Genomic DNA, 13,231 nt, shown 5'->3' with positions numbered 1-13,231 from the left:
CTAATACTAAACTCTCAGTGAAGTCAATATACTACCTAGTTACAAAGCAAATGGCATATAAACAATCAAGATTAGACCCAATAGTAATTCATAGTGTCTGTAAAGGTTATAAGCATGTTATTTGTTCAGAGGTCTTGGAAGCAACATCATGCAGCTTATGGAAATGTCAGTCTGCCAGTATAACAGCAAACTTTTCTGCCCTTCATATCTTACAGCTGGAAGCACTATTTTTCCTGCAGCAAATATCTTTAGCCTCCTTCCATCCCCATTGCAACAAAGAGCGTGTACTGATAACATTTGATGCACTGCAACAGAAATTAAGTCACTTCTGCCATCTCTGCTTTCTGGAATTGGCAACACTGATGACAGAATTTCTTATTTACAGAGTATATGGTAAGTTATGAAACTATCAGCACAAATCATGAAAGATGTTATTCTTTTTCAGCTCTTATGAGTCTCCAAAATAATAATAACAAAATAAAGAAAAGCACTGCTGGCAACACCAACGTCTTCCAAGTACTTCAAAGGTCAATAGCTTGGGGAGGAGAGAAAGCCCAAGCTCTGTATCAAGTGCTCAGAATAGAAACTAAATACTGAGTATCACAGGAAAGTTACCATCTCTTTGTAATGAAAACGTACAAATATAGAAGAGTTATATAATACTCACTGGCATAGGGAGAATTGGCAGCAGATCCATTCAGGAAGGTTGGAGAACCGCCTAAATTTGACATTCCAGCATTCCCATAGCCATTCATGCTTGTTGTGACAGAGTTGTAATTTGTCTGCTGAGGGGTGGTGCTTGGCACATAGCCGTGAGGTGACACACTGCTTGAGTTGCGAGTAAAACCTTTTGTGAGGAAGGAACAAATTCAGAGATTAGTATTAGCCCAAGAACAGTTTCTTAGACAAACAGCTACAAGCAGGTAACTCAGCAACAGGGTAAATGGGGCAGGCCAGGACTGAGCACCGCGTAACCCACATCGTGATCCCTGACTGCATGGCTCATTCCTGCTGGGAGCTCCAAGAGGGAGGAGGAAGGCCACAGCCTCCAACAGCAACAACCCATCTATTCAAGGAGAGATGATCATTGGGTACTATGGGAATGATGACTGTAAAAGAGCTTTTTGTTGGAGATGAAGTAAACATGACCTATATTTTTGAAGTTATGAGTACATAACGATTTAAGGTATGTTAAAAGCATATGATTTTTGTTAACTGTCTTCTGTGGTCTCTCTCATTTAGTACGTCTCAAATTAGATGCTCACCACACACTGAAGAAAACACAGGGTACATTTCCTAGAGTAGTGGAAAATTCTCAGTCCTCTTGTCCTAGTCTGGTCATTATGTTGGTAAGAAATTACTGCCAAATTTGGCTCCAAGTTAAAATTTCAGTTTCTACCTAATTTTGGAAATCGTGTTTAGGGAAACTCATATGCATGTCTGCCTGACTTTTAACAGCAAAGGTTCATAAAGAGAGGAAGATGAGTCTTCTTCTGACCCTGATTGGTGGCCTGTGAGGCTTCAGATACGTTGACAGCTAGTTGACCACTAAAGGAATTCACTCCCATCATTCCTGCATGGACTGACGTGTTAGCAAGGGCGGGGAGTTGGTTATGATTGCGAGGGACACTATAGAGTGCTTCTGCGATGTCTGCTGCTCTTTTCAGGATTATTTCCTAGGGGACAAGAAAGGTAAAAAAGAGTTACCAGCTTGACTCTGACAAACCTTTTCTTACATATCAAAATAAAACATTTCCCAGTCCAAAGGCAAAAACTAGATGCTTTTCTTCCTAAACCAGCTGGCTGATGGATAGCTAACACTTACAGATCTGCTTACTTTGCTATAAATCCTGACATCTGTGGTAAAAGAGCTGGAAGCTTCAGTCCCAATGGCCACATTTCTGTATAACAAGAGAAGCAGGCAGAATGGCACTGAAGCTAAAATATCTTTAGGTTAAGGCTGAAACATCACTGGTGGCAAGTAGTAATGCGTATCATTGCCCATATTATACGGTCTCTGGTGATAGTGGGCAAATGCCTCCAGGGTTAATAACACGTTGCTTTTGCAAGCATCCACATACTTTAAAAAGCAAACAGGCAAACTAAGCCCTACTCCAGATATGACATTGCCCTATGTGTTTATTCTCATCTCACATTGTAGTATCATATACCTTTGGCCTCTGATCTATACATCTAAGAAATAGCCATGTTTTAGAACTGCTGAAAGAGAATGCATTTACCTGGTTATTATGTGGCATACCGTAGAGTGCTTCTACTAAATCAGCAGCCCTCTTAAGTATTACTTCCTGTCAATATAAAAACAGATGTGTTCCTTTAAGTTCAATAGACTCCTTGTGAGGAAAAACAAATATTAAAGTCCTTCATATTATTCTGTTGGGTGCACTGTTGTTTTGTGTTGTTTTTCCCTCCCACCGGGCAGACTTTAATTCTAACAACTCTCAGCAACAACTGAATGGTGTTAAATCAGTAGTTCATCCTATTCACACACACGCTTGATCAAGTCAAAAGGTGAGAATCATTGGTGCTGCAAAAGAAAATACATCACTCAATTGTCTTTACCATCTGCACCATAAACCACTCATCGGTTTATTGCGGAATACAATTCTGAGGTCATTTACTAGATTACTGCAATCAATGTCATTCAGAGCATGTTTTGCATCCCTTCAATGTGTTTATTTTATTCTTAATTGCATACTGCAGGAATTGTGACCTTACGCAGCAGGCCACGTTCAGAAGATACCCAATCAGTTTGATGCTACCAGTAATACAACCTTTCAACTTCTTTGGTTTGTATCTTGATGTAACAGATCAGGGAAGGATCCATGTTCACAACATACATAAAAGGAAAACACTTTCAGGATGATAGAATGTCCCTGTGCCATGCAGGAAAAACTCCCAGCCTGGACAGCAAAATTTAAAGCAGGGTAGGATTCGGTTCTCAATGTGGGCATAAATTTAGTTCTTGTTCATTTTCCCTCCTCCATTTTCCTATTTGATTCTCTTAAATATTTCTTGTAGTATTTTCAACTGGCATTCAAGCAATACTAACATGTAATCTTGCGTTCTTACATTTTACAGCATGGAAAAATTCCTTTGAACAATCCTGCTAAAAACTGTAAAACTGCATTACAGAATTAACCCAGAAGACTTTAATTTTCATATTCTTTAAAAGCACCTCACAGATTCCCAATTTCCTGACCAAACGCAGTCCAGACCGTCCTTTACAGAAAACAATGTATTGTAATTCCCGTTCCTTACATGTTGCTCTAACAAACTAACACGATGTTATCCCCCACATTGTATTTCTGCAGGCAGCTTACAAAAATAGTAACAGATCTGAGCATTTTCCAGTTTTCTACAAAGTTCAACTTTTAAAGTTAAAATATTTTACACAATAGCCATATTTTATACCAAAAAGAAACAGTAATGTTCAATTTTCATATACTGTAGACTCTGATCAGAAAATAGAGATATAATTGCATTCATTTTGCTGTCACCATAACCTCTTCAAAAATCCTTGAACAACTCTTCAAATGACAAGCTTTTAGATGCATATTAGCATTTTTTTCAATTTTAAATTCTCTGTAATATAAGATAAAACAGTTGTCATACTGCAGTAACTACTTATGACATATATAATGTCCTAAATTCAAAAATGAGATGGAGGATTTTTGTACTCCCAGTAAACATTTAGGATTGCCTTCTGCTGCACACACCCCTCTCCCATAATACACATTTAAATTATTTTCCACATATGTAGTCAGATGTAATATGTAATTGATGGATTTCTGAATCACTGTATTGAGACAATCTGAGGAATAAGGTTGCTACAGCTTTTCTTCTTTTCTCTCTGTTGGTTTTCTTTGTTTTTTTAATGTGTGTGTATGTGTGTAGCTTGACCACAACCGTTAGCCATATAATTATGGGCAGGCAGACTACAAAGAACATCCAGGTAGAATCAATCCTCGTTGCTTTACCAGAATCATCAGAAAACTATGTAGCCCTTTTTCCCTTATGTTGGAGATAAAAACTGGAGAAGAGTAGAAACATTAATATGATTTCAAAGGGAAAATTATTACATAGGTGTTTGACTTTTTAAACTAGAGTTTACTTCTCTTCAGTAGAACATGTTCACACTATATATTTAACTAATGCAAAATTAGACTGTGATAAAGAGCCCACAAACTGCTTTGGAATATTGTTAACCAAAGGTGTCATTATGCCAAATAACTGAAAAAGGAAAGTTTAATTACCTGACTATTTATAGTTATTTATGCAATGCTGAGCTAAAAACAAAACAAAAACCAAAAAAACCCAAAACAAACAAACAAACAAACAACAACAAAAAAAAAGCTAAAAAAAAAAACAAAACAAAAAAAACCCCACAAAACTCATATTGCATCAAAAAAGAATCTTACGGGTGCTCTACTTCATATTAAATATTCCCAGTTCTGAAAAAGTGGAAGGTATCTGAAGCCATATCATATTGCATGTAAAAAAACCTAATTATCATGATGGCTTTTTAAAGTATGTTTGACAAATAACATTCAGTTTTCCTAGCTAGTCAATGTCTTTTTTTGTCAACAGTTCTGAATCTGTAAATTTGAGTTTCACACTTTCTCTGACAATATTTATACACAAAAAATGCATTTCTTATTTGTTATATTTTCAGATCATACAAAGCGGATTTCACAGAAAAACTTCCATCTCAGATACTGGTATTTTCTATTCCAGAGCTGACAATAGTTATTATAGACACAAACCAGCTTTAAAAATACACAATAAAATGCTACTACAGATATACTCAGGATATTAACTTCTTTTTCTCTGAATGCATCTTGAACCTCTTGCAGCTCTGCCTAAATTACTACAGAAACTACTGTTATGTCTTCACATAGAAAGGAGCCCCAAAAGTCCTCTATAAGTTAGAGCAACAGACCTTGCAAGGTGCTTGGATTGTGGTGACCAGAAAATTGTTCTCACCTCCATGTCATTACGCTCACAGTGAAGCAGCCCCCGAGCATGTTTGTGTTCGGGATCTAATATATTGCCTTTCAATCAGAGCTGAGAGCCACTGAACACATAGACAGAACATGACGAGCAGGTCAGGAAAGCAATAAAGATTTTACAGAGCTGTCCAAGGTGCTAAATTTACTCAATAATGGGTTTGGCACCATAGTGTTAACCTCTCATTTACTACCAGTTTGAGGGACTAAATTGAAGTAGCTGACTTCATTTACCTTGAAATGTATATTTTATGACATTATGTAAGTAGATTGAAAGGGCACTGCAGTTTTAACAATTTAAAGGCTAGAGCATGTATAAGATGAAGCTTGAACATTTATTGTATATTGCACTTAAACTATATAGTATATTAAAATGCATTGATTAAATTTGTAAAAGGTATTATAAAAAAGGACAGCTAATATAAAAGATCTATGTCTTTTAAAATCCAATTGATATTTCATGTTATCACTGCAATGGAGATAAACAGACAGACAGGTGGACAGAGCGGCAGACAGACATCAAAAAGTGAGAGAAACACGCGTACTATGAGTAAAAATCTCTACAGAAGCTCAAGATCTGTTTTTCAATATACTTTTTGTTCACAGAAATTCTTATCTGCCTTCATCATAGAACCAAAGATTTTCTTAGCAGGAGGTGGGCATCATGTAAGACCCTTCCAATTAAATATGCTGGTGGAAATGTTTTCTGAAGAGACAGAGTTTGACTATAGCTGATATCTAATTTATGGAGGTAATCATCAAGAAAGACCCGCTTTTCTATGAATGCAAAAAGTCTGACAGCATTTTGTTTGGAATAAAGGTCTAACAAGTTTTGTTGGGTTTTTTTTTGAGGCAAAGTGACAATCTTCTTGTCTGGCATTCTTTTTCAAATGAGCATGACTTTGTTTCAATACAAATAACAAAAACATCAAAATGAGCATAAACTATTTTAGAGATTAAATATGGTGAATCAGAATTCTGCCCCCCAGTTACACACAAATGATTCAGAGTCCATTTATATTCCAAACAGAAGCTGATTTTCTACTACAGGATTTTTATTTTTTTTATTATTATTTTTTTTTAATTTCTGAAACAAAAATGCAACCAATATTTCTGTCAAATGTTTACGTAAGCAAGAGAAGAGCTGGGGTACAGTCTGTTGTGACTTTGTGTATTCCAAAATTACTGTAGAAAGGATTATGTCAGGATATGAGAATGATGCTGTTTTTAAAGCACAAAGACTGTAATTCAGATGAAATCCACTTCCAACTGAATGTACTTTGAACATTACAGCATCTTTGCATGTTTTGACTGTGAATTGCATTCCCTTCATCAGGAATTCATTAATAACACAAAACTTGCACATCAAGTATATTATGCCATTACAGCAAACACATTTTTGGTCAAGTTTTATCATGATGAATAATTTTTTTGGCAGCTTTAAAAAATATGGGATCTCTCTGCTGTTGACATTTGCTTATTTTTCAATGGGTGACAAGTGAAAAAAATCTACTCTGTGTCCCAGCAGTACTGTGAGCCCAGTCAGCAAAAGGGTATCTTGAGTTACAGTTAGTTATTCAGCTTTAGTAACTAAATTAGTGTATTTAAGGTACTTATTAAATCTAAATGAATTTTGTCAAGAAGAAGCTGACCACAATACACAATACTCATCAGCTACATATGGTATTATTGAGACCACCAAAGGATTTATGTACTTGTGGAGGGCGTGGGGGGAAAGCTGTTCTAGCATGCTGTGAGGCATTTATCTTATGTGTTGTCTAGATATCATATCACCTTCTAATGCTCTTTAGCATTGTAATACAAGAGAGAGCTCATTCATCTTCTGAGAGGCTACTTAGGGATGATGATGTCATTCATACTTCCTTGACTCTCTTGTCTGACCTCCTGGCTCTGCCTTCTAACTTTCTACTCTCAAGGCTACTTGAAAGAAAAAGAACCACTTCTGCAGAGTCAAAATACTGAAAATGAGACTCCTACTCCTTTTTTCATCTTGGGAAGGTAGCATTCTTCTACTTCAAGTGAAGATTACAGTATTTCGTGCTCAAACTTTTCTTTTGTTTTTACAATGGGTGAAACATTCAATATACTAATGAAGGATATGTACTAGAAACAAGTTTTAAACTCAGCGTTTTTATATACAATATATTTTAAAAGATAAAACTGTGAACACCTCTTTTAACTGTAGTGGCAAAGGTAACATTTAGGTAGAAATATTTGGAAAGATAGCAAGATAAATGACTGGCATTTAGATCTGTGGCATACAAGAGTTTCAGGATGTCCAGTGACTCACATATTTCTGTATCTACAGGGAGCATTGCATTATTGTATCATCTTCAGTTATTATATTTTTATAAAAGACTCATAAAAGCCATCCAAAATGTAAAGATTCTCCATTAATTGTAAAACAGAGGGAATTATGCTGGCCTTGTGGGAAGCATAAATTAACAGGACAATTTCACTAAAAAGATATTTCTACTCACATAAAGATGAAAATTTCTCTAGTAAATAAACAGTTCTTTTCAAATATTATGATTCAATAATTCTCAAGGAGTAAATGCCATACAGACATCACAAAGGCAAGAAGGAAAAATGAGAGAGGAAGACAGCACAGTTCACTTGAGGGGTAAAAGGATCCTTTAGCTTACTGCTGTCTACAATATGGTAGTGCACTGAATCAATCCTGTTACCCAATTTCAATGGCAATTTCCAGAAAATATGTCTAAAATGGCTGATAGAACCATAGCGTTTCCAAGCCATTGTAGTCTCATCAGCTTCCACCTAAACTGAAAATCACAGCCTAAGTCTGCAGCGCTAGAAACAGTCATGCATGACCTTACCACCTGCTCCACAATGAGCCAACCTTATAAATAAAATATAGAAAGCCTGCAGAAAGAACAAACACCGAAGTGCAAATGTGAGCAGGCATCTTGCCATAAATGTTGAGAACTGATGATTAAAATACCTCTTAACTGCAAAGGTGATAAATAAATATCAATAGAGAAAACACATGCTATTCAAACAATCCAGTGGAAACACTGCTAACAAAGGAAGATACAAAATGGTAGTGATCATCTCTAAGTTTGCCATTGCGACTTTCTTATGTTACCCCTATTTTCCTCCTGTTGATTTCCTGTACTTAGTCACAAATAGAAAGTATCAGCCTCTTTTTTTCCAGATAAATTCACCAGAAACAGGCATTTATAACATCTAGAGCTAGAACTATTCAGAGCTGTTAACTTTCAGCTCATGAGGCCATGCTCACTGGGCAGGATTGGTAGATACTACTACATTCAATTCTCGTATCTTACATCTACAACACCTCAATAAGTAGCTGGTAGCTGTCAGTCATATTTGGGACTCACTAACACTCTCATTAAGAAACTGAGCAAATTCTCTGTCATCTTCTATAGCATTTTCCACAGACAATCTTGCAAGCTCATACTGTGACAATCTATGTACGGAACCTCTCAGTTTGAAACACAGCAAGATCATAAAAGGAAACACATTTTCATTCTGCTCAAGAGGTTGCAGCCTTTGTCCCATGAATGTGGAGATCAGGTTTCCTGCGTATACTTTTCTTAGTTATGAAAGCCTATACTGCAATTAGTTTTTCATATCCAATGAGTCGTTAGAGAAAAAGTAAATTATTTATAAAAGATTAGGAATGCATAAGTCAAAAATAAATAAAAAAAGAACTGGCTAACAAAAAAAGTCTTTGCCACCTGTTTTTACAGGAATATCCTTATCTCACCAGTTAACATTGACTCATATGATCCTCTTCCATCTAGGCTCCAAAAAACTTATCCTGATTTACCCATGAGCATATGAACAATCAACAGATAACATTAGCACGTTTCATACTCTAAATTTTCCCTGTACGCCACATTTACTTCCAGCTGTGGGCCAAACAAACAAGGAAACACTCACAGAGCAATCTCAGATTGGAGTCTCAAGCAAATCATTTTGAAGATTTACCCCAAACCATTTCTACCACCACCTACAATTCTTTCAAAGCAGATGTTCATTATTGATTCTAATGAGCTTTGAGGTTTTGGTTTGGTTTTGCATACATAAGATTTTCTGATAGTTCTTCCTCTGCTCTCCATAGTATTAACATTCTTGTTTCTTGAAAGCAGCTGCAGATGAGAGTTGTAAGAAGGGGTGGGGAGGGGAAGAAAAGTTATTACTCACAGTCTTCTTCTGGCCATTTTATACCCATATATTTTTGGAAAGTTGTCAAAGTCCCCTTATGGAAGAAGAAAAATGTTTTGAATTATTTGAAGGGTCTGGACTTAAGTAAACTTAAAAAGACTTCGGTAAAATGAGCAGAGACAGTACATTCTGGGACGGTTGTTCAAAGACCTGCAAAGACTCTTTTAGAAGCTTTATTCTGCAGACCATATTCTTGTACCCATTAGAAAAATTCCATAGAATACCAGGGATTAAAAAAGATTATATACTGTCTGTGCTTCTTTGTCTTTATTGTTTATTTATTTATCTTGTTTGTGTGGTACGATGCAGATATCCAGATACATTGTAATAGTGCAAAACATTTTACTTGGCAGACAGGCTTGTATCTATTTCCTATCATTTATATGCACTAAGAATTTACAAACACAGGTCAAGTTGTATCCCTTTTAAATTGTTCTCCCATTAGGTCAGAACTGGAATGTATTGGGTGGCATAATTCACTTGACTCCATTTTTATCTGTAAAGACATATAATTATGTTTGGTACTGCAAGGCAAGAATGTCATCTGAATTCAATCAGCAGAGCTATCTAGTAATTAAAGTTTAAATTGTATTTGTGTGTTTTCTCGATTTCTTTTTCAGGATTGTTTTTTATCAGTGCTTTTATGCACATAAATATCTGCTGAGAGTACAAAAAACCAGATATTTTCTGTAAAAAAATACTTTCACATATATAAAATTAATTAAAGAGCCCCCTGCATAGCTGCCACTCTCTGTCAAATAATGAGTATTTGCTGGTATAGGTAGAAAGCGACGGTAGCCAGAAATTGAGAGTTCAGGTTACTTTTAATAGCAGGAGCAAAACTGAAAATAAGACACGTTGAAAATCTGACCTACAACGAGATTCCGCTCTGTTCTGTGGAGAGAGAGTGCATAAAAATGTTGAAATAGAGACTGAAATAACGTAGGTAGATTTTAGTATTACAGCTAAAACACTGCTCAGTCATAACCTCTACAAATGACTACTTTCACTTACATTTTATCATCGGTATAATTAAAAGAAGTCTCTGGAAAGGGGCATTCTCATTACAACGAAGGACCACTTCAGACCCAATTGAAATGAAAAGACAGAGCATAGATTAGGTGTGGATACCGAGCGGTTATTCCTAGGGAGGCATAAAATGCCAAATGTGTAACAATTATGTTTTATAACTATGTGTTCAAAAGACTTACAGCATTTTATTGCACAAAGAGGCTTTAGCTCAGAAAGACCACTTCACTGAAATGCCTCCAAGCGCACGTTCTAAAAAAAAAATCCATTTTTTTAAACCAGGAACAAAAGATATTTTCACCTGACACTGTTTTATTAATAGTTTTCCTTAAAACGTGAACTGACATTTCCCAAAACAAATATAAATGTTGAAGTACCTTATATGGAATAATTTAAATGTATCCAACATTTCACTGTGATAACAGAATCTTTCTCTGTGTACCCTCATAATGCAAAAGTAGATACTCAACTGTGCACTAAGGGCTCCTTTTTGAGTGGGGAGGGACAAGATTAGCACTGTTACTGCACCAATATGTCTTATAGAAGTGCTTCAAAATTCACCACTTATTTTTCAAAACACATCAATATTTCAGTAACTTTTTTGATCATCAAAAACTCTTAGCTCTAGAGTTACTTTAAAGCTGTAAAATTGAAAGAAAATTCAGAGTACCAAAACATTAATAATACTTATTCCTTGTGTATAAAATAATACTTCTGCAAGCATTTTATTTGTCAAAAGCTCACACAGGAAAAATTAAGCATCTCTATTCTACAGAGTGTTAGGATTTCAAGAGACAAGATGCTGTCCAGATGACATTATGATTACAGCACTATTAGTGAATGCTCCTGGCTTTTCCTAAAGGATGAAATTAACAGAGACAACTTTCAGAATTTCTGTATCTCAAATCTCCCATACGTGAAAAAAGAAAGTATAATATATATGTGGCAGTGCTTTAAGAAACGCTTCTGTGTTTTGTTTCCATTTTCTTCTCAGCAAGCATAACATTTGTCATCTATGGTCAGAAATACATTCTAAAACATTCCTTAAAACAAAACTGAAATGCATAACCATATTTATACAAGTAGCATGAGGTTGTTTGCTATTGTACTTAGAGGATGTTTCAGTCCAGCTGAGTTATATCAACATAAGTTATATGATTGACTTCTGCAACAGAAAGAAAAGGTTGTACTCAAACAACTGTTATTGCCTCAATGAAAAAAAAAAAATCAATGAAAGTAAAATGAACAAGAGATTTTGTCTGAGTTGCAGTTAATACTACTGAAGAGCCATGGATATTAAAAGGTCAACAAATAAATTAGTCCAAGTGTTATGAAATGAATGATTTGGCTTATAATTGTATTGAGTGCAAATTGTTCACTGCCTATTAGACCAGGTAATTTTTAACCATGGAGCCTCAATTACTGTTCCATAAGTAATAATATAGTTGTAAGAGCCACTGGTTCGATCGAGTGACCTATGAGACGCGCCAGGACAGCTGACTTTGCTATGATGGATCACTGAGCCTGATCTCCAAATGGTGCCAAACCTTCCCTTCCCGTGAGGAGGTCTCATAAAAGAAACATTACTGCTTGATTCATTTTACCAAAATGTTTGAGTTTTCAAGTGTCAGCAGTTAAGTACAGATTGTGAAGCTCTCTATTTCTTAGAAGAATTACGACAACAGGCATCCTATTGCTTGCAGCGCTCTCTGCTAAATGGCATTGTGATGGTTAGAAGGATGCTTTTTCTGCTGCTCAATTGGACTGTGTTGTGAGAAATATACCACAATCACTTTTACATCACCACATAAACCACTGCATAACACCTAAAACTGGGCTAGAAGTGGAAACCTTAGGTGAGATTATAGACATTACTTCACACTTCTGCAGTGCCCTGCATTCAAAGATCTCAAAGCACCAATTTAATGGGAACCAATTAAACTTCACAACACACTTTCTAAGAAAATATTCTCTCTCCTCTATCTTCATCAGAAACAGCCTTAACGTGTCACAGTTTGGCTGAATTCACAATGGTCTGTGGTTACAACCAAGGCAAGTTTGTAGGGTGAGGTAATATCTTTTATTAGACCCATTGATGCAGGCAAAAAAAGGTACAGTCAGCATGCAAGAAGCAAGGCGCGTGTGCCCCAAAGCTTGTCTGTTTTCCTTTTCCAGTTATAGCAGTTAGTTATTAATATATATTCATAAGATTACCACTTCCTACAAACCCCGATAGCCTTAAACAGGGAAAAGAAATTAACCTGATACTGCTTTCATGCTATGAACTAACACACGTGGCACCTTATGATGAGGAGAGGCAGCATTTGCATTCCCCCACTGCTCCTAAGAAGACGGAGCCAGGGCTGGAAGTACAGCAATAATGGTCTGGTGATAAATGCCACAGCACTGGGCCTTAAAGGACAGAAACTACGTGGTATCTCCTCTTTTCTCACATTTTCAACTTATTGTATATATAAAAGTAATTCCTGAATTACCACAGAATCTGTGTAGTAGAAACTAAACCAATAAGAAGCCTAATTAGAATAGATTGTACCACATACGACCAAATCCTATTTATATTGCCACTCTGCTATATTTTTGATAAATCACTATGTTCAAACAGTCTATTGGGAGGGTGATTTTCCATTTCATCTCTCCATTGAGCAAAGAAATGCCACGTGACTGGAGTCTGAATTTCATTGTTACCAGCCTACAGTTGAACAGAATATTATTTGGCACAATGCAGCGTGCAACTGAGCCACTAAATGCCTGATTTACTAAATTATTATTAGATGAGCCCTTGCTGTTCCAAGTGAAAGTGCAGTCACTGTCTCTCTTCATGGTGTGTTCAAATTGTTCTGTGTTTAAATATTCAGCATGAGGCTAATGTGAACTGATGAACTGAGACTACAAACATTCACTTTCAATACAGACAGAGAGAC

At 36.1% G+C, this 13,231-nt stretch overlaps 1 protein-coding gene and 1 long non-coding RNA gene across 16 annotated transcripts in view; one reads left to right on the top strand and one right to left on the bottom strand.

Moving 5' to 3' along the window:
- LOC107320263 (uncharacterized) overlaps window positions 1–11,250 on the top strand; it is a 113,560-nt gene extending 102,310 nt beyond the window's left edge. Inside the window, exons 6-7 of one of the 2 annotated variants that reach the window (XR_014935671.1) lie at window positions 216–393; window positions 2,722–11,250. This is a non-coding gene — a long non-coding RNA (uncharacterized LOC107320263). The remainder of the gene's footprint in view (window positions 1–215; window positions 394–2,721) is intronic. The other variant, XR_014935670.1, reaches the window with a different exon arrangement.
- EBF1 (EBF transcription factor 1) overlaps window positions 1–13,231 on the bottom strand; it is a 258,042-nt gene that overhangs the window by 10,804 nt on the left and 234,007 nt on the right. For all 14 annotated transcript variants that reach the window (XM_085519284.1, XM_085519285.1, XM_015876220.3 and 11 more), the window contains 3 exons: window positions 2,241–2,306; window positions 1,499–1,676; window positions 668–847 (listed from right to left, as the gene is read on the bottom strand). In XM_085519284.1, the coding sequence (XP_085375410.1) occupies window positions 668–847; window positions 1,499–1,676; window positions 2,241–2,306 (424 nt within the window). The remainder of the gene's footprint in view (window positions 1–667; window positions 848–1,498; window positions 1,677–2,240; window positions 2,307–13,231) is intronic.

This window comes from Coturnix japonica, chromosome 18 (genome assembly GCF_054131305.1).
Source record: "Coturnix japonica strain WE chromosome 18, WE-NBRP24, whole genome shotgun sequence".
In the NCBI taxonomy this organism is placed as follows: Eukaryota; Metazoa; Chordata; class Aves; order Galliformes; family Phasianidae; genus Coturnix; species Coturnix japonica.
Note: the sequence above shows the minus strand (reverse complement) of the source record. Positions and strands in the feature narration are given on the sequence as shown.